The 19820-nt window shown below is 45.8% G+C and overlaps 1 protein-coding gene across 1 annotated transcript in view; it reads right to left on the bottom strand.

Annotated features, from left to right (window-relative positions):
- Positions 1-13196, bottom strand: part of LOC137300960 (multiple epidermal growth factor-like domains protein 6) — a 292410-nt gene extending 279214 nt beyond the window's left edge. Inside the window, exons 1-3 of the mRNA XM_067970253.1 lie at positions 12614-13196; positions 5193-5327; positions 1918-2027 (exon numbers count right to left, since the gene is read on the bottom strand). Of these exons, the coding sequence (XP_067826354.1) occupies positions 1918-2027; positions 5193-5327; positions 12614-12696 (328 nt within the window). The 5' untranslated portion in view covers positions 12697-13196. The remainder of the gene's footprint in view (positions 1-1917; positions 2028-5192; positions 5328-12613) is intronic.
- Between the last annotated feature and the right edge of the window lie 6624 nt (positions 13197-19820).

Genomic DNA, 19820 nt, shown 5'->3' with positions numbered 1-19820 from the left:
CCACACTGAGCGTGGGTCAGGTTGCTCTGAAGTTTGTGACAAGTACTTCACCCAGTCAGACGTGTGCTCCAGGATGTAGTAAATTAACCTGGTGTAGGCGTCGCATGTCTGTGCACATTTTTGCAGCTTCCAAATAACCCACTGCCTTTTGTTTTTTGTTCTAAGCACGTGGGTCATAGAATCATAGAAATTTACGGCACAGAAGGAGGCTATTCGGCCCATCGTGTCTTTGCCGGTAAAAAAAGATCTATCCAGCCTAATCCCACTTTCCAGCTCTTGGTCCATAGCCTTGTAAGTTACAGCACTTCAAGTACATGTCCAAGTAGTTGATACTGGCATGGGCCCTTTTATTGCCCGGAGCCCTGGGCTTTCTCCTTGAACAACTACAATCCTTAACTTCTTGGTTTCTTCAATCTTTCGTCCTGCCCAGTCTGGGTGAGGCCGTGTGCTTTCATCGGGGGTTTGAACAGATCACGAGTGGATCTCCAGTGACCTTCTCATGGGGATAGGGTATAAGTTCAGTATCGGTTACACATAGAAATGAAGAGAGATCCGAGGTGGCAAGCTGAGTTGGGGTTTGGAAAAAGAAAACCTTGGGGTATAAATTTGTCTTGGGGGCAGTAGTGCAAAACGGGCAATAATGAATCAACAGCCAATTTGCGCACAGCAAGATCCCACAAACAGCAATGTGATAATGACCAGATCATCTATTTTTATGCATTGGTTGAGGGATAAATACTGGCCAGGACACCAGGAGAACTCCCCTGCTCTTCTTCAAAATAGTGCCATGGGATCTTTTATATCCACCTGAGAGAGCAGACGGGGCCTCGGTTTAACATCTCATCTGAACGACGGCACCTCCCACAGTGCAGCGCTCCCTTAGCACTGCACTGAAGTGTTAGCCTGGATTTTGTGCTCAAGTCTCTGGAGTGGGACTTGAATCCACAAGCTTCTGACTCAGAGGCGAGAGTGCTACCAACTGAGCCACGGATGACACCTGATTGAGTGCAGTAAGGACATTTGCCTCGAGATGGGTTAATTGCTCTTTGGAAGTATGTAGCATATATTTACGAACAAGTACTAGTGACACCTAGTAATACAATACCAAACTGTAGCCACACTTTTTCCCCTAATTGACAGACTGTCCAAGTTAGACCTTTCTATGATGTCCAATTGGAACATCAGCTCATTGTTAATGTCAGCACCGAGGCATTTCATTTCCTCTGGTGGGACATTGGTTGCACATTCACCAAGATTTCCTCTCTTAACTATTATAACCCACACAAAAGGAATTTTATGCAAATGTATTAACCGATCCAACACCAGAGAAATGAACCCCTCAGTGTGAACGTTTGTTTCCATGGAGACACAGTGTTAGCCAATACCAGCCACGACCATCTTCAGGCTCCCAGTTGCCCTGCTAGAGGCTGCCAGTGGAACAATACTAGCGACACAATTAATGGAACCCAAGACATAGCATTGAACGCCAAGAAAACTTTCAATAAAGCGCCAGCAAAGGGCAGCAAGAAGAGGAGAAGGTCGAGGAAGGAGAGTTCCTCGATCGACGTCTACAAGGGGATGAAGCAGGTTCACCCCCGACACCGGCATCTCCTCCGAGGCCACGAGCATCATGAGCTCTTTTGTGAACGATATTTTCGAGCGCATTGCGGGTGAGGCTTCCCGCCTGGCCCATTACAACAAGCGCTCGACCGTTGGCTCCCGGGAGATTCAGATCACCGTGCGCCTGCTGCCTGAGGGAGCTGGCCAAACACGGGCCGTGTCAGAACGGACAAAGGCCATGACCAAGTATACAAGCTCCGAGCAAACCTCCACAGTGTACTGAAAACACTACGCCTTTTTGGCAGGAACAGCCAATGTGGCCATTTTGTTCCCATATGAAATTAAGAGGCAACTTACGGTACAGGCACCCAGCTTCATTGTTGAGCTGTAACCACCCAGGGCAACACTTGTAGACCATCTCAAAGTCCATGCTGTAGACTTGTCTGTACGCCGTGTAATACGCAGTCCTGTAAAGAAAACCAAAGTCACTTACAGTCCTCCACAGATACCCTACCTCCCTATCCCACAACCATGCTGCCATATAGGACATAGGAACAGGAGTAGGCCATTCAGCCCCTCGTGCCTGCTCCGCCATTTGATAAGATCACGGCTGATCTGTGATCTAGCTCCATATACCTGCCTTTGGCCCATATCCCTTAATACCTTTGGTTGCCAAAAAGCTATCTATCTCAGATTTAAATTTAGCAAATAACTATAAAGGAAAGATTTGGATTAGAAAGACTTGCATTGATATAGCACCTCTCCCAATCATCTCGAAATGCTTCACATATAATCAATTACTTTGAAATGCAGTGACCAACTGGTTCAGTAATGTCCTTTAGCAAAGGAAACCTGTCTTTCTTAACCCAGTCTGTCCTATAAGTGGCTCCAGTCCCACACTAACATGGTTCACTCTTAACTGCCACTCCATTATATCAAACGGCTACCCAGCAGGTTCAAGAATTATGGCCTTCTCTGGGCAACTCGGGATGGGCAACAAATGCTGGCCTTGCCAGCCATGTCCACAAAATAAATAAATAAAATAAAATGTAGTCAAACGTAGCCGCACGATAGCAGCCGTTGCTGAGGGAGGGATGTTGGCCTGGAGAACTCTGCTCTTCTTCATGTGGTGCCACGGGATTCTTTAACATCTACCTGAACTACCGGGGTAGGCCGACACTTTAAAGCCTCATCTCCGACGACGTGGCCCTGCCTCAGGGCTGAAGTTTGGGCCTAGATTGTGCGTTCGAGTCCTGAGGTGGGGCTTGAACCCATGACCTTTGACTCAGAGGCGAGAGTGCTACCAACTGAGCCAAGCTGACACAGTGAGTAACTGTTGTAGGCCCTGTCCTCACCCAACGTCTACACACGTGTCATTTTCCAGAGTGGTCAGTGGATTGCGGTAGTAGCAGAAACCAAAGCCAATTTCCTCCTCCCCCACTGAGGCAAAATAAAAAGTCAATGTGTGTCTCTGTCCCCTGAATTCTCTCTGACCAGGCCTGTGCACTTTCAGCTTCCCACCCTTTAAGTAAAGGTTTCTCACTGCTTCGTCATGACAATGTATTAAAGCAAGTAAACAGAGACTATCTGTTTGTACGTATACACACACACACACACACACACACACACACACAGTGTTGCCCAATGAATTGCACTAAGTGGACATGGAGCCAATTGTTAACCCTTACCCTGCTGAATAAACAACAGCTTAACGGGAAACAGATAATGAAGAACTGAAACAATCTAAATGTTTACAAAACCCATGTTTACTCTAAAGAAAGGTCATGGGACTTTACTTATTAAAGATAGACTGCAGTAGAGTACCCCAGATGGTTTTTCCCTGCTCTAAGCTTGGGTACCAGGGACAGCCATCAAGTGAGTTATGGGTAGGGCAAGTAATTTGGTGCAGTGTGGCAGCACCTAACAAACCCCATGAATTTCTACATTTGGATGCACATTGGTTTGCTGTCCATTAACATTCCCGGAGGTAGTGAAAATATCAGCTCTTCTATAACAGTGAATTTGAGCGGAGATAGTGAGCACACAACTCAAGGATACAAAGAATGATTGCAGTATTTTTTAAAATTATTTGTTCATGGGATGTGGGCGTCGCTGGCAAGGCCGGCATTTATTGCCCATCCCTAATTGCCCTTGAGAAGGTGGTGGTGAGCCGCCTTCTTGAACTGCTGCAGTCCGTGTGGTGAAGGTTCTCCCACAGTGCTGTTAGGAAGGGAGTTCCAGGATTTTGACCCAGCAACGATGAAGGAACGGTCAGCAGGCTCAGCATCAAGGAGAAAGGGGGAGAAAGGAGGGGTGAGGAGTGTGGAAGGAGAATGAGCCGTTCGAGGGAAACACCAATGCAGTAAGACCTGCACCAAGGCCCAGAAGGAGAGTCATCTCCATTTTTGGTATTTTTGCCACGATAAATCACTTGTCCTAATTATGGGCAATTTTCACTAATAAGAGGAGGTGGGGGGGGGGGGTGAGACCAGCACTCTTAAATACCTCAAAAGGTATTTGCGGAGAGAGAGAGGTACACAGAGTCAGAGAGAGCACGCAAGAGCAAGAGGGAACAAGAGTGAGAAGAGCGAGAGAGAAAACGCAAGAGAGAGAGAGCATGAGAGGGAGAGAGAAAAAGAAAACACGAGAGGGAGAATGAGACAGCACAAGGGCAAGAATGAAAGATTGATGAGAACGTGAAAAAAACGAGTGAGAGACAGACAGAACAAACACAAGAGGAAGAGTGAGAGTGCAAGAGCAATAGATAGAAAGTGAGGAGAGCAAGTGAGAGAGAAAAAACAAGAGTGAGATAAGAGAGAGAGAACAAGAGTGAGATAAGAAAGAGAGAGAAAGGATTGAGGCTTACAATAAGGTTATTGTAGCGCTCATGAAAGGCATCAAAAACAGGGTGTATGATTTTGCTTGTAGAATTATTCAAAAAGTATATTTCATCTTGTATCTTTTTTCAATAATTTTTCAAATAATTATAAGAAGTTTATGACGCCTCATTCCTGCTTTAAAAAAACTTTCAAAATCATTGTATTGTTTGTTGGCTGCCTCCGTGGAAAATATTGCATAAAATATAAACACGCATTGACCAGCGTGGGCACTGAGCCACACAGACCAAGAAAGTCCTAGGTTTGAACTCTGCCCTGTATGGAGGGGGCAGACGTCAGCCATGATAGCAGTTGGGGATAAGATTTTTGACCTCAGCACCCCTACAAGAGGGAGGGGCTGAGGTGAGGGGAAATCAGCCAAGGTTCCTGCTCCTGATCACTATCTAGTGACCCCTGCCGGAAGTGTGTGTGGACGTCACCAGAATCAATCTAAATTGTGATGCTCTACACAGTTGAACAGCTTGCCAGTACCTCACTGCTAAAGGTCCCATGTGAACGATGGCCGCTTAGGTGAGGTACAGAGAAGGGGTGGGCAGGAGACTGTGGATCTGTACCCCAGCATGAGTCAGCACCTTCAGGAGAAATAACAATCCTCTTTTAACAAGAATTTACAACCAAAATAACTCAGTCAACAGGTGTGGATAGAAAACAGAATTGGATTTTTAATTTCTGTTCATTTCAATGCACTAGTTGTGTTCAGATGTTGATCTGATTGAAGTCGCTGTGCTCACATACCTCCTCTCGTGTCCCACGCACCACTTCTGTCCTCCGCACCCTTGTTTCCAAACTTTAACCATTCGAGTGAAGGCCTGGATGCACGGCTGCCGGTGGCCAATCATCATCACCTCCCTCTCCGCACAAACGTTGGGCCTAAGAAAGGGGATTAAACGATACCCGATTACACACAGTTCCCTGTAAGTACTGGCGGACAAACATACATGAATGACAGGCAGGAAAAGACCAGCTGGTCCATCAAGCTTGCCCACACCTCAGGATGGCTGGAGCATCCCGACGAGACACTTCCCAGCCCTCTGCAGCCATGTAATCTCCTGGGAGGTGCTACAGACCAGAGAAAAACCCAGAGCCAATAAGTGGGGTGGGGGGGGGGGGGCAAGAGAAAAGAAAATGGAAAATTCCTCTCCGACCCCCTCAGGCGATCGAAACCAGTGCAGGGGATCACAGGGACCGTGTGTTATCTGTAAAGACATTTACCTTCTATATGATGCGATCACTGCCCCAGTCAAGAGCTGGTCCAGCTCCCTCTTGAAGGCATGGAGAGAGTCTGCACCCACCACACCAGCCGGCAATGTATTCCAGAGGCTCATTACTCTGGCTGTTTCAGCTGCTTCCCAGTGGTCCACGCACCAGCCCAAAAGATCCTTCTCCAAGTGTCTTGCTCACAGGTTGCTGAGTCCAAATGTTCCCCTCTCAGACAACAAAGCAAGTTTCACCCCACAGGATGGGGAGTAGATTCGGGATGGAGTAATTTCACTGCTGCAGTAGGAACAGGCCGCTCTAATCTCTGCAAGTTAGCAAACCATATCTTTCCAGGGTTTTCCCACTTGGAGATCAATGCTAATCCCAATTTTCATACTTCTGCGACGTGCTACTAGAGTTATCCTTTCCTCTTGCAGCCGCCATTCAGATAACTCCTCAGACCCATACTGACTGCATGACTGGGCTTCAATCAAGGTCAGTGGGAAAGGTTCCTTCCAAGGTCCAAATATGCCATCCTACAAATTCTTCCTCCACCCTCGATGCTCGTTATGTCAAAATCAACACATTTCGCAACATCACCTCCACTAACTCAGCCTCTCAAAACCCTGCAAACTCACCTTCCTCGGTCTTTCCTTCTACGCACAGTCTACGAGCCTTAAAAACACAAGCTTGGAGTCACCCAACCACTACTTCTCAACTTACCTCATCTTCTCGACTACTCTTTTCAAGCTAGCTGGCATCCTGAGCTATAGGCCTCATCCCCATGGCAACCAAAATAAAATCCGGGCTAAAGCTTGGGTTTTGCAAAGGAGAGGTACCAATGTTGCCACCCATCTGTTTTTTCTTTTGAGCAGGTTGTCCGATTTTACTGTAAGTAAAAGTCTGGTTGGTCAATTTTTTCCTCTTTTTTTGCACTAAAATATTCGCGGATTTGAATCGCCCCTGCCGTAGCAAACTATCAAGTCCTCAAAACAAAGTTCAGGTCACCAGGGAGTAGAGGGCTAGGACGTCTATAACCCTCCTGCCCCTTGCTAGCTGAATGTTGAGGTCACACCATGGGTGGAATAATGTGCCTTTATGCAATTTTTGTAAAAAGTTCTTTTCATAAGACTGGCCCCTGGCTATCCCTCATCGTGCTGGTCACTGCCTTGGCCAGAGGTGGCAGTCCGACGTATTACATTTTGTGTCAACCGAGGATGAAACCAGATTGATCACAGGGTGTAGGAGATAGTCAGGAGCAACCCTGGAATTCTGAAGATGGGTTACTGACTTTACCAGCACAGGAACTAGTCAAACCCATTTGCAGTTAAAATGGGCTCTCTAAATGGCCCCCATTTCCTCTGGGCTATGGGAGGGAAAAGAAATTCAGCCCGAGCTCCCTCTCCTTGAGGTAGATCCTGACTTTGTGTGATAATGTAAAGTGGGTGATAGAGAGACTGCAGCCCGTTTTACATCTCTCACACTTTTTATTCCCCTTGACTTCAATCACACAAATAGAACTACCCCCTTGTCGCTATCAAGCAACAACCCCCACCCCCGTCACCCCGCTGGAAAGTTTACGCCTGAATTTTGGATGACAACAGGCAGTGATGCCTCTCCATGGTCAAATAGCCTGGTGACACTCGCACATGAAAAGTAGGCGTTTGGCTGAGGAACGGACAGGGTGAACATTGGACATGGAATCATACCCAGCGCGAATCAGTCCTTTCGGGTAACGGGGGGCGAAAATTAGAGGGAAAAATTTAAAAAGGAACAAAGTGAACTGGGATCACTGCATCAAGCTCAGCTCGCTTCAGAGCTGTGTGATCACATGCCAAGCAGTTCTATGTTAGATTCACCTCACGACGCCAGTCTGTATAATTAGAGTTCAAGTAGGAATTCCTGAAATGCAGATCCTTACCTGCAGGCTATGGGCTTTCCCTACACTCTTTAGACAACAGACGGAGCATCTGGAATTTGACTACCTCTTCTGCGCTGAGAAAGTTAGAACCAAGTTTAGTTTGGTCAGGATTATATCTGGATCGGGATCAAGCCTGGATTAGCATCACATCCTCTGTGTTCCATTCAGAAGTAAGTGTCTTATGTGATGTGTGGCATTGGTCATTAAAACTAGGGGCCATTAATATAAGAAAGTCACTAATAAATCCAATAGGGAATTCAGGAGAAACTTCTTTACCCAGAGAGTGGTGAGAACGTGGAACTCGCTCCCACAAGGAGTAGTTGAGGCGAATAGCAAAAATGTGTTTAAGGAGAAGTTAGACAAGTACATGAGGGAGAAAGAAATAGAAGGATATGTTGATGGGGTTAGATGAAGAGGGGTGGGAGGAGGCTCATGTGGAGCATAAACACCGGCATAGACCAGTTGGGCCAAATGGCCTGTTTCTGTGCTATTAATTCTATCTAATTCTATGTAAAAAGTATTAACCACCATCAATAATTCCCTCCCCAAAAAAAGATGTCCCAGACAACCTGATAAGGGCCTAGAGCATCAGAGTCCAGACATCACATCCCAGTCTCAACACTTTCATTCACAGGCTTTGCTTCCAAGCCAAGTTTTGACAGGCTGGTCCAGCTCCTCTGGGCCACCCAGGATAAATTTGCTGGCGGCTCCCCTCCTTCAAGCTTCAAGTGCAGTTGTCCGAGCAAGCAGGAAGCGCTGACTGGGTGTGGGGGGGTATCAATAGCTTCGACTATCCTTGCTAACATTGGAATGGAGAGGGAGGGAGGAAATCTTTGAACTGGACCCTCCCACTGAACAAGATGGCGTACCTAGGGGGAGGAGGAGGTGCAGAACCAGGAGAAATGTAGGGGAATAACACATTACACCAACATGCACCTGGTCAATAGATTGCAGCAGCAACCCCCCAATGAAGAGCTGATTAACCCTTTGAGTACTGGGCATCTTTAACCTCCTTCAAACTCCACACCTCATTTTTCTTATGTTACTTCTTATATTTTTCCCTCTTCTCCCAACTCCACCTCAAAGTCACCCTAGGCTAAAAGACCCATTCCCTCTGAGACCTCTACCATTAGCCCTCTATAATTATCTACTCCGATTTGAGTGAGTCAGAGCCATTGGGAGCAAGTTTCTCTCTCCCCTTCCCCACAAACCCCCCTCCACGTGGAAGGGATGCACCTGACTTCTCAGTACAGTTGGGTTGGCAACTCATCACCTGAGAAATTAGGGGCACAATTGTCACCTTTCCATCATCTAAGTTTGGGATACTGAATATTATTTTTAAAAAGTTACAAAAATTAAATCTAATTACCCAAAGAACTAATCTTGGGTAGAGGTTATTGGGGCACTAAATTTCTCAATCAGTGCTCATGAGGTTAAATTGATTTTCACAAATACTATACAGTGTGTCTTCAAGTGATTTTAAACCCAGAATATACCACACCAAATTATTCCTCCACCCAACAGTCTAAATAGGTTTAGCTGTTTGTAATTGTAAATGGTTCCCTCTCCTCAAGTACCATCACCCTCCCAAAACCTCCATCTTCATCCCCCCTCCTCCACGCTGAATCCCACTGTTCTTGCTAAGTCCTGCCTCATCTCTCACCACTTTTCCCTCTCCAAGGTTTGTTGTCTCCCAGATCTGTGTGCATCTTTCCCGTCACTCCTGGTAGATTCCTTCCAATCCCCTCCAAAGGCTTAACCAAAGTCACGAGCGACATTCTTGGTGGCATTTTCCCCTTCTCATCCTCCTCAACCTCCCTGCAGCCTTTCACATAGTTGACCACACCATCCTCCTCCAATGCCTTTCCTCTGATGTCCAAGATCGGTGGAACTGCTCCTTGCTTGTTTGCACGCTTGCCTATCCAATCGAACATAGGAACGGGGTAGGCCATTCAGCACCTTGAGCCTGTTCCAACATTCATGACTGTTCTGTATCTTAACTCCATCCACCCACCTTGTTCCGTAACCCTTAATACCCTTGCCTAACAAAAATAGAGAGGCCAGAGCATCTCTAGCAATGGCTTCTCTTCCCCTCCCCTTACTGTCATCTCAGGAGTCCCCCAGGGGTCTTTCTTTGACCTCCTCCTCTTCCTCTTCCACAAGCTGCCCTTTGGTGACATCATCCACAGATATGGGATCGGCTCCCACATGTACACTACTCACACCCAACTCGGCCTCTCCATCACCTCTCTCAACCCCTCGCCTTGCTACGTTTTCTACATTAAAAAGGTGCCACCTAAATGCAAGTCGTTGTTTAAAATAAATGGGTTAAAGTGAAATAGTGGACAGAGGAATTTCACACAGACACGTTCATACGCTGATCTTGCACAGTGCGATCCCACCCAAGGTGCGTTCCAATGAGCATGAGCGCCTGGAATTCCTCTTTTAACAAAACAAAACAGGAAAAAAGCATTTCCTCCACAGTTAATGACCCACTAACAAAGCGGCTTTTAAATACGATTACTGACAAAGCAATTTTGTTAGCGGATCAAAGAAAATTCTCCTGTTTTTTATTAAAGAAATTTCAGCCCCCCCCCAATCATGAATTCCCCATCCCTTTCTTATCAATTTACTCCCCTCCTCCCCTGAAGTTGCTGACCTGCTGGGCTATGGTTCCTCAGGTGCCAGGCACAAGTGGCCATTCTTTAGTTCAAGCATATATTTAGTTCAAGCATATATTCGACCATGGGAGGAATCACAGATAGCACAATCCTCTTCCTCAACCGGCCCCACGTGCATGTGGCATGTTTCACATGGATCTTGGTACGTGAAGAAAGACATGACGGTGCATGCACATACATAGGGAGGGGGGAAGAGAGAAAAATATTTAAAATATTTTACACCAGACTAACATTCACAGTTGTTAGGAGGAAAATCGTTTGGATTCATTTGAAAATCAAATAACAATAATTCACACGAGATTTATGTTACAGCCCCAACTGACTGTGACAATCAAATACATTGGTTGCCAAGTCTCCGCTTATACACGAGGCTTGTGTTGCATTAAGTTCCGAACCGGACAGATGCACTGAATCTTTTTCTCTATGCAAAATAGCAAGACATTCGCTTGAGCTACTTAGATCCAGCCCTATATTAATCCCCTATATCTCAGTCCAGGTATGCATCCCAGCCTGATACCAATAGACAAGATGGGCTGAATGGCCTCCTTCGGTACGTATCCCAGCCTGATACTAATCTCCTATATCTCAGTCCAGGTACGTATCCCAGCCTAATGCTAACCCCTATATCACAGCACATGCGGCACGCCAGCCTTAATCTCCTGAATCAGAGCCCAGATGCATATCCCAGCCCAGAGCTATTTTTTTGCAAACCAAGTTCAACTCCAGTAACAAAAAAGTTTTGTAATTTTATTTCCGCTGGAAGTAAATGACTGGTTCAGCAGAGAGCCAGTCAGTTACACAAAGAAAGAAAGAACGAACCTGCATTTATACAGCACCTTTTACAACCTCAGGACCTCCCAAAGGCTTCACAGCCAATTAAGTACTTTCGAAGCGTAATCACCGTTGAAATATAGGGAAAGGCAGCAGCCAATTTGTGCACAGCAGGGTCCCACAAACAGCAATGTGATAATAACCAGATAATCTGTTTTTAGGTGTTGGTTGAGGGATAAATGTTGGCCAAGGGCACCGGGGAAAGCTCCTCTGCTCTTTTGCATCCACCTGAGAGGGCAGACAGGGCCTCGGTTCAGATCATCGGCCCTTTAGTGTTATGGGGCAGGACAACTCTTATAATCCTCCAAATGCTCCCGGGAGCAGTGTTTGCCATGCGGGGGCCTCGTGAAAAGGTTCTGTTTGGGCCCCTATGTTTTACTAAACAATGATACTAAATACGACTGACTTAATCTGGTATCAAATCAGATTGTGAAAAGGCACGATTGCAATCAGTAATATAGAAATAGTTGACAAAATGATCTGGGATCAGCTGTTACCACAGCCCTAGGTGTCCCTTTCACTGGATCCAATCGGGGCCCTCGAGCAATCGCATGAGTTGCACGATCCTAACGCTGCCCCTGAATGTTAATCTTCACCACCCACCACACCTGTCCCCAAAAACATGTACATTTCCAACAGTTGGAAACGTACAGAATAAAACGTTTTTTAAAAATAACAAACTGTCCGCCTGTTAGCCCGATGTGGTACTGAATTGCACACACTGGGAAGATCCCAGCTTACACCTCTGGTCTGTATTGAATTAACTGATCTCAGCCAGAGTGGCATTAGGAATGCTGCGGTTGGGTTCAGCACCCTTGGGTAGTGGAGGGAGATGGGGGGGCGGGGGGAAATCAGCCAGATTTACTGCTCCTGTTGTTAGGTGCAGATGTTGGGTTTGGCTGTGATAAGCCCTCCACAGACAAGCAGCCTGCTCACACACACCCACAGTCAAGATTCACACATGGTCATTTGGGCAAAGTACAGAACAGCAGCCTGAAGATCCGAGTGAAGAACTGCACATTCTGAAGAGGAGGGGAGAAAATTGGAGCCAAAGTAGTATTTTTAAAAAAAAATTAATAAAGGATTACAAACATGCCCTTTTAAAAATACTGTATTGCTTTCACATGAAACGCCACAACACATGAGGAATGTAACAAATTAATCGCTACTGAAAAACTTTTCAAAAAGTTTACTAACTTTCTACAAAAGTTATCAAACTGTTGCTTTAAAACCGAAGGAGTTATCAGTGAAATTCACTATGATCGAACCCATCTCCTCCTCCTCGGTTCTATCTCATGTCCCGATATGTTTCTGATCCAACAGCCAAGCAATTAACCGGCGCTACTGTTTTTAAAAAAGCCACTGTCGAGTTGTACATTCATCCGCCCAATCGGAAAGAACGTTTCAATATCCAAATTAAACCAATAAAATTAAGTTTTAAGAAATCCTAAAATAAACTTTTAATGGGAACATATTTATTTTAAAGTCACTAAGTAACTGTTGTCATATTTAAAATCGATACTTACATGTGAGGTTGGAATATTCCCGAGTTAATAGCAGAGGTCACACCGAGGAACAGCACACAGACACTTGCTGACACTCGGTCCATTTTTGGGAGGGGGAGGGGGGGTTACAATTTATGATCTTAGTCTCTTTTTTAAAAAAAAGACTTAAGAATCCCGATTTCTTCCTCTTGACAACTTTCAAAACTTTCCCAAAAAAAGACGAAAAAAAAAGTTCAATTTCTGCAGAGTGCAAATTCACCTCCAGATCGGACAGGCATATTTTCAGGGAAATCTAAATATTTCTGGGGTTTCCCGGAATGCTGATTTTACTCTGTGTCTTTTTTGTTTTTCTTTCCTTAAAAATCTCTTCCAGCTTCTGAAAAAAAAAATGAATTTAAAAAGCGATGTTGTCAGTTTCACAGGTTCATCCCCCTCAAGTTATTTGTAGGGAGGATATTTAATCTGAAATGTCTTGTAATGATCAGCCATACAGAAGGATGCAGCTTCTGATCGTTATTATGACTCTGTTCAGCTCATGTGGAAGAGGTGTTAAGGACAGAACAATATTCACACAAACACACACATAAATGTGCCTGATAGCCCGGCACTGCGGGAGCACTCACATCACTGCTAAAATACACCCAGTCCTAAAGCCCGCCCGATTCACGTCCACCAGAGGAGGAGTCTCTGATCAGACACGCCCCCTCCATCCGCTGGGAGAAATTCACCCCGCCCCCCCCCCCCCCCAGTCCTTAAGCCAACCAGGCTCACTTCAGAACCATTGGAACAGAGAGAGGGAGGGATGATTCAGCACTAATACAGGTGCCTTTAGTCAGTTTAGGTTCCTACGCCTAAAACAGATTATTTGGTTATTTATCTCATCGCTGTGTGTGGGATCTTGCTGTGCGCAAATTGGCTGTCTCCCTTCCTACATTACAACAGTGACTAGACTTCAAAAATTCTTCATTGGCTGTAAAGCGCTTTGGGACTTGCCGAGGTTGTGAAAGGCGCTATATAAATGCAAGTTATTTCCTTTCTTTCTGTTGGTAGTGGGAGAACTAGGCACCTGTCACCCCCAGCACAGTATCAATGTGAGAGTGTTCCGTTATCCATCTGTTGGTTGAGAAATTTCATTAAACACCAGCACATCCTTTATGTTATTACAAGTACTTTGCCATGGCCCATCTTTTATGAGAGCCCAGACAGTCAACGTCAGCAGGCTATTCGATCAAGGGAGGCATCAGAACCCAGCATCGCACAACTGTCCATACAGGCATACTTACCACAGGGGTCACTGCATCAGGAGTAGGAACCCTGGTGGAGTTTGACGCCTCCTAGCACAGGGGATCTGGAGTCAACAAAGATGTTCTTTATATATCGAACACAGTCAGCACAGCCAACCCCATAAATGACCAAAGAACTCTCATTTTTAATGGAAAAGTTATCTGTCAATTAGCTTTGTGGTGATTAGTTGCAATATCACTGTAGTTCTACAATTGAATATAGATAATTTATGTTCCCCCTCCCCGATTGCTCAGTTGGTAAATGCACTGCCCATTAAACTGAGCCATCGAAATCAAGAAGGTCCCACATTTGATCCCCTGCCTGTGCCAAGTTTAAGAAAGAACGAACTTGCATTTGTTTAGCGCCTTTCACAACCTCAGGATGCCCCAAAGCACTTTACAGCTAATTAAGTACTTTTGAAGTATAGTCACTGTTGTAATGTAGGAAACGCGGCAGCCAATTTGCGCACAGCAAGGTCCCACAAACAGCAATGTGATAACAACCAGATATACTTTTTTTTGTGTGTGTTGGTTGAGGGGTAAATATTGGCCAAGACACCAAGGAGAACTCCTCTGCTCTTCTTCGAATAGTGCCGTGGGATCTTTCACATCCACCCGAGAGGGCAGACAGGGCTTTGGTTTAATGTCTCGTCCGAAAGACGGAACCCCCGACAGTGCAGCACTCCCTCAGTACTACAAGTTAACCGAGCTCAGCTGGGACAGCAGTATGTAATTATAATTAGTTATGGAGCTTAGGGAGGGTTTGAGGTGGGGGGGGGGGGAATCAGCCAGCATTCCTGCTGGAAATGGTACGTCTGGGTTCAGTGGTGAATAAACTGCCAACACTCAATACCAAGTCATTCACACGAACTACAGTGATATTGCAACTAATCACCACAAAGCTAATTGACAAATAACCTTTCCATTAAAAATTAGAGTTCTCTGGTCATTTATGGGGTTGGCTGTGCTGACTGCGTTCGATATATAAAGAACACCCTTGTTGACTCCAGATCCCCTGCGCTAGGAGGTGTCAAACTCCACCAGGGTTCCTCCTCCTGATGCAGTGACCCCTGTGGTAAGTATGCCTGTATGAACAGATGTGTGTTGCTGGGTTCTGACGCCCCATGAGAGAAGCACCAGAGGGCTGCCCAGCACCCTTGGACCTGCACCCCAGCAAGAGTCAATATCTTATGGATCAGAAGGGGAGCTCAGCAGAGAAAATTAAGGGGCGGGGGCAATGGGGGGTAATTATTATTTCCTCCCTAACTATAAAAGAGAGTTCATTTGCACTGAATGGTGTGTCCACACAGTACATGGGAAGGAGTTTGCTCGAGATTGAACATGTAGGTTCCCTTAGGCCGAGATAACCGCATGGTGCTGCACTGAGCAAAAAGACACGCAAGAGATTCGAAGAACTCAGCAATCTCCCCCTACTCAACACCATGAGCTTTTTGTGGGACTCACTGACAGTGTCCCTTTGTGCAGCGATACTGGAAGTGACTTTACGATGATTTCTCCTGGTCAGAACTTCTGGTAAAGTCACAAAAACATTCATTTCTAACACGTTTATGATTCACCCCTTGATGTCACTAGGGGAGCACCTCTTAGGAGGTGTGGAGTTAGGAAAGGCACATGGGTTGGCACTCGGATGAGAAATTAATAGAAAGCAATTATTGTGTTGGGAATTAAATTCATCACTGTTATCACATTTGGTCGGCAGTGTGGTTTAATAGCAGCTTCTGTCAGTGTGTCATTGATATAGAAGCTGGCTGAATGGTTTCAATGTTTTTTAATGCAGGATTAAAAGACCGGTGAGGGATGTAACAAGGACTGGTAATGCAGAGAGGGTTTGTTCAAGTTCTCAGGGCAAGGGAATGAGCAGGTCACCAGAATCGCTGGGCAATTAACTCATCCCTCACATCTCTTGCTGCAAGGTGTTGAGGTGGCTCTCCATCTTCTGCTGCTGCTGCTTCCTGGCCTTCCCCTTGGTCTTTCTCATCTAATGAGAACTGCTGATGCTGTTGTGCCCCCTCCAAATGCAGGCCCGTCTGCATCGTGAGGTTCAGCAGGATGCAGGAGACTCTTTATGGGGCGTAGTGTAAGGAGCTCCCATACCTGTCGAGACACCTGAACCTCTGCTACAGCAGCCCTATGGCGTGCTCGATAATGATCCTGATTGTCCCCCGGCTTTGATCATACCTATGTTGTTCAGGCGTGGTGGGGTTGCGGAGGGGTTTAAGGGGATATCCCTTCTTCCCCAGCATCTATCCTGCCACATTCCTGGAAGGGTCAAATATTGGGGGGGGGGGGGGGGGTTGACTGTCGCGGATAAAATGCATGACAGCTGCCGGTGTTCCGTGCAAAAACTTGCATGATTCTGTTTCTGTGATCGGACATTAGCTGGGCATTAAATGGACTGGTAGCCTTTCCTACTCACAAACGCTGCTGGCTGGTGTTCTGGTGCCCTGAAGGCAACGTGTGTGCAGTCAATGATGCCCTGGACACAACAAGGGAAACTAACCAGTGTTGCAAATTCCCTGAGCTCTCTCCTGTTGACTGTTAAGGTCAATGGGGAAGGTGATGTGTTGCTCAGCCCTGGTAAACAGGGCCTCTGCCACCTGCTTAATGCAGCTGTGCACTGCCGCCTGAGCGATATCGCCTGTAGCAGACTGAAAGGAGCCAGTGGAAAAGAAGTTAAGGGCTGTGGTGACTTTGAGCCACTCGCAAAGCATGGCCCCCTGTTCCAGCAGGCAGCAGGTCCCGTTGCAGGAGGCTGCAGAGGTCTGTGACAGACTGCCTGGAGAAGCGCAGCCTCCTGATGCACTGCTCTTTAGATAGGTCCACGAGAGTGACTCCTGGCCTGTACTCCCTGTGTGCTGGGTATGGCCTCCTACGAGCAGCCCCCCTGACCTGCTGTCTTCTAATGGTTGCTGTGGCTGATGCTCCTCTTCCTCTAACTGTTCCTCTATCCAAATGAAACTGGCAGTAATAGCCCCCATGATAAAGCAGATGGAGCTTACTGAAAGCAAGTCAGGCAAAAAAAAAAAATCAGAAAGAAGCAATCTGGAAGCTGGAAACTCGCCTGGCAACCCACACAGTACAATGGCACACAGATCCTGTGATCCAATTACTTGCAGGTGAGTGCCCCTTTAAATACTGCTTCAGGAGCTGTGAGACACCAATCCCGCTAGGTTTTACTGGCGAGTTGGGCACTGGGCAGGACTTCTGAAATTTTGCATTAAAATGGCGCGGTGTCCGAATTGCGTTCTAAGACCCCGATTTACACGTATTCACAAGGCCCCTACTGCCTCTGGCGGGCGCCTCAACAGACTCAGAAAATTGTGAGGTTAAGATAGCGGCGGGCGGCCGTACATCTGAAACACGGCAGCAAGTACTCTCCCGCAAGTTTAACTGCGCACCCTCCCCGCTACTGTCGGGCGCAGACGGTTAAAATCTGCCATATTGTGCGAGAAGCACGAGAGAGGGGATAAAACACCATATAAATGGAAGGCTGTCTTTTCTTTCTCTTTCTTTCTTTATCCCTTCTTTCTGATCTAAGGCATCTTCTCGTCCAGTGAATAACTTATGACAAGCGCACACCATCACCAAGGAACGTATTGAGTTTAATCTGAGTTGGCAGAAGTGTTAATAAAAGTAACCACGGCCAGAAATTAATCTTCTTTAGAGCCCTGCTCACTGGCACAGTTTTCACCAGAAAGAATTATATTAAAAACACTGAAATCCTATTTCTGAAATAGGACCTGGAATTGGAACTGGGCCTGGTTCAAGTGGCTAAGAAAAGCAGCACAAGGAACTATTGACACAATTTCCATTTGAACTTGCTCCAATTCTACTCATCAGCATTAAGAAATAACAGTAAAATACTATTAGTGCGTATTAATCTCTGCATCAATCTCCAAATATATTCCTAGTATCAAAAATAAAGACTTGCATCCAGTGTGCATCAGTCACACTTCAAACATTACACTTTAACTTTCAGAAATACAATTTTTAAAAATAGAGCAAGAAAGCCAATTATTTCATGCTAATTTCTTCTGAACTAGAGTCCAGAAATTTACAAGCACCTGCCAATCTGGCAACTTCCCTCCCCGACAACAATTAACCTCAAGAACGAGCCTATTGCCCATGTCCAGCAGCCATGGAACTGTACCCCGGCAAGAGACTGCGCTCTCAGGAGAGGAGGGGAGAAAATATCCATCATCCAAACTTGAAAAAGTAGATGTAAAATACATTTCCAGGATGAAATGATTAAAGTTTACACTTTTAATTGTTTTTAATTATACAAACTCTATGGGACATCCATCCAATTTAAGACTATTAGATATCTTCTCTTTTTCATCTGTGTAATGCAAGAGGCAGATTACTGTGAATCTCCCGTCCTCCCAAAGAAAAATTCTTAACTGTTCAAGTGCAATTTCTTATTTTGCTCGGGATTTACTGACCCCTAGTGTCAGAGCACAGACTGGCACCTACTGCCTATTGAAAAGCTTTTATCTGCATTAAGGGTAGCAACACCTGTCTAAAAACAAGAGAATAATAATTTTTAGGACCAGGAAAAGGCCGTCAACTTCTTTTCAACCTCACCGACCACTTTCTCACCATATACTGAAATTCTTTCTCTCTCCAAATATATATCCACTCTCTGTTTGAATCCGTATTTCAATGTCCTTCCCTGGTAATTTTGGGTGAAAAAGTTTCACTTAACTTCCCTTCCTACTCCTACCTTCTGAATGTTTAACTTGTGTTTTTTGGTGGGATGGAGGCGGGGCTTATGCCCGTTACTCCACCATGCGCTGAAATCTTGATCTAGAGTGCTGCACTGTCGGAGAAGAGCAGGGCAGCTCTCCCTGTCTCATGGCCAATATTCATCCCTCTTCCAACATCACTAAATAAACTGATTACGTGGTCATTATCACATTGCTGTTTGCAGGAGCTTGCTGTGCGCAAATTGTCTGCCGTGTTTCCTACATTACGACAGTGACTACCCTTTAAAAATACTTAATTGGCTGCAAAGCGATTTGGGACATCCTGAGATTGTGAAAGGTCCCACATACAGCAATGTGATATTAACCAGATAATCTGTTTTAGTGATGTTGGTTGAGGGATAAATGTTGTTCAGGACAGAACTCTTCTAACTTCAAACTAGTGCCATGGGATTTTTACATCCACCTGAGAATGCAGACAGGGCCTCAGTTTAACATCTCATCTGAAAGACGGCACCTCCAACAGCACAGCACTAGAATGTTAGCCTAGATTTTGTGCTTAAGTCCCTGGAGTGGGAATTGAACCCACAACCTTCTAGAATCAGAGGTGCGAGTGTTACCACTGAGCCATAGCTGATACCTTCACGTACAAGACCAGGTGTGACTGAATTATCAACTTTTACCAACAATAGGCGAGGAGTGCATTTATACCTTATGGTGTTCAAGCTTGAGACACACAGTGGGATGATGGCTATTCCCCAGGTGTGTAAAATGTGCTTGTCCACTGTGTGATAAACATACATTATCTGACCATGGTACATTTATTTGATCGTATCAGTTCTAGAGAAATTTAAGAGTTAAACCAATTGCCCAATGCAGAACTGAGCCGTACAGGTCAGGAAGGTGCCAAACTCAATTTCTGATTCTGCGCTGAGTTAGCTGAACTGAGCCAGGGCAACAGTAGGGATTCTGCAATTAGCCTCTGCATCCCTGGGTTGGGGGGAGGGAAAACTCAGTCATGTCTCCTACTTCTGATTGCAGTCCGGTGAGCCTGTTGGAAAGTGGCCAGGGGTGGACGACGGGTGAGAACAGTAGTGGGCTCAGCTGTGATACCCCCACCCCACCTGGGTAACCTGTCATTACTCACTGTCTAGGCTCACACAGCAGGAATTGTAATTTTGATACGGTATGAATAGCAACTGGTGTGAATGAAACTGTAGC

This window comes from Heptranchias perlo, chromosome 32, assembly GCF_035084215.1.
Source record: "Heptranchias perlo isolate sHepPer1 chromosome 32, sHepPer1.hap1, whole genome shotgun sequence".
In the NCBI taxonomy this organism is placed as follows: domain Eukaryota; kingdom Metazoa; phylum Chordata; class Chondrichthyes; order Hexanchiformes; family Hexanchidae; genus Heptranchias; species Heptranchias perlo.
Note: the sequence above shows the minus strand (reverse complement) of the source record. Positions and strands in the feature narration are given on the sequence as shown.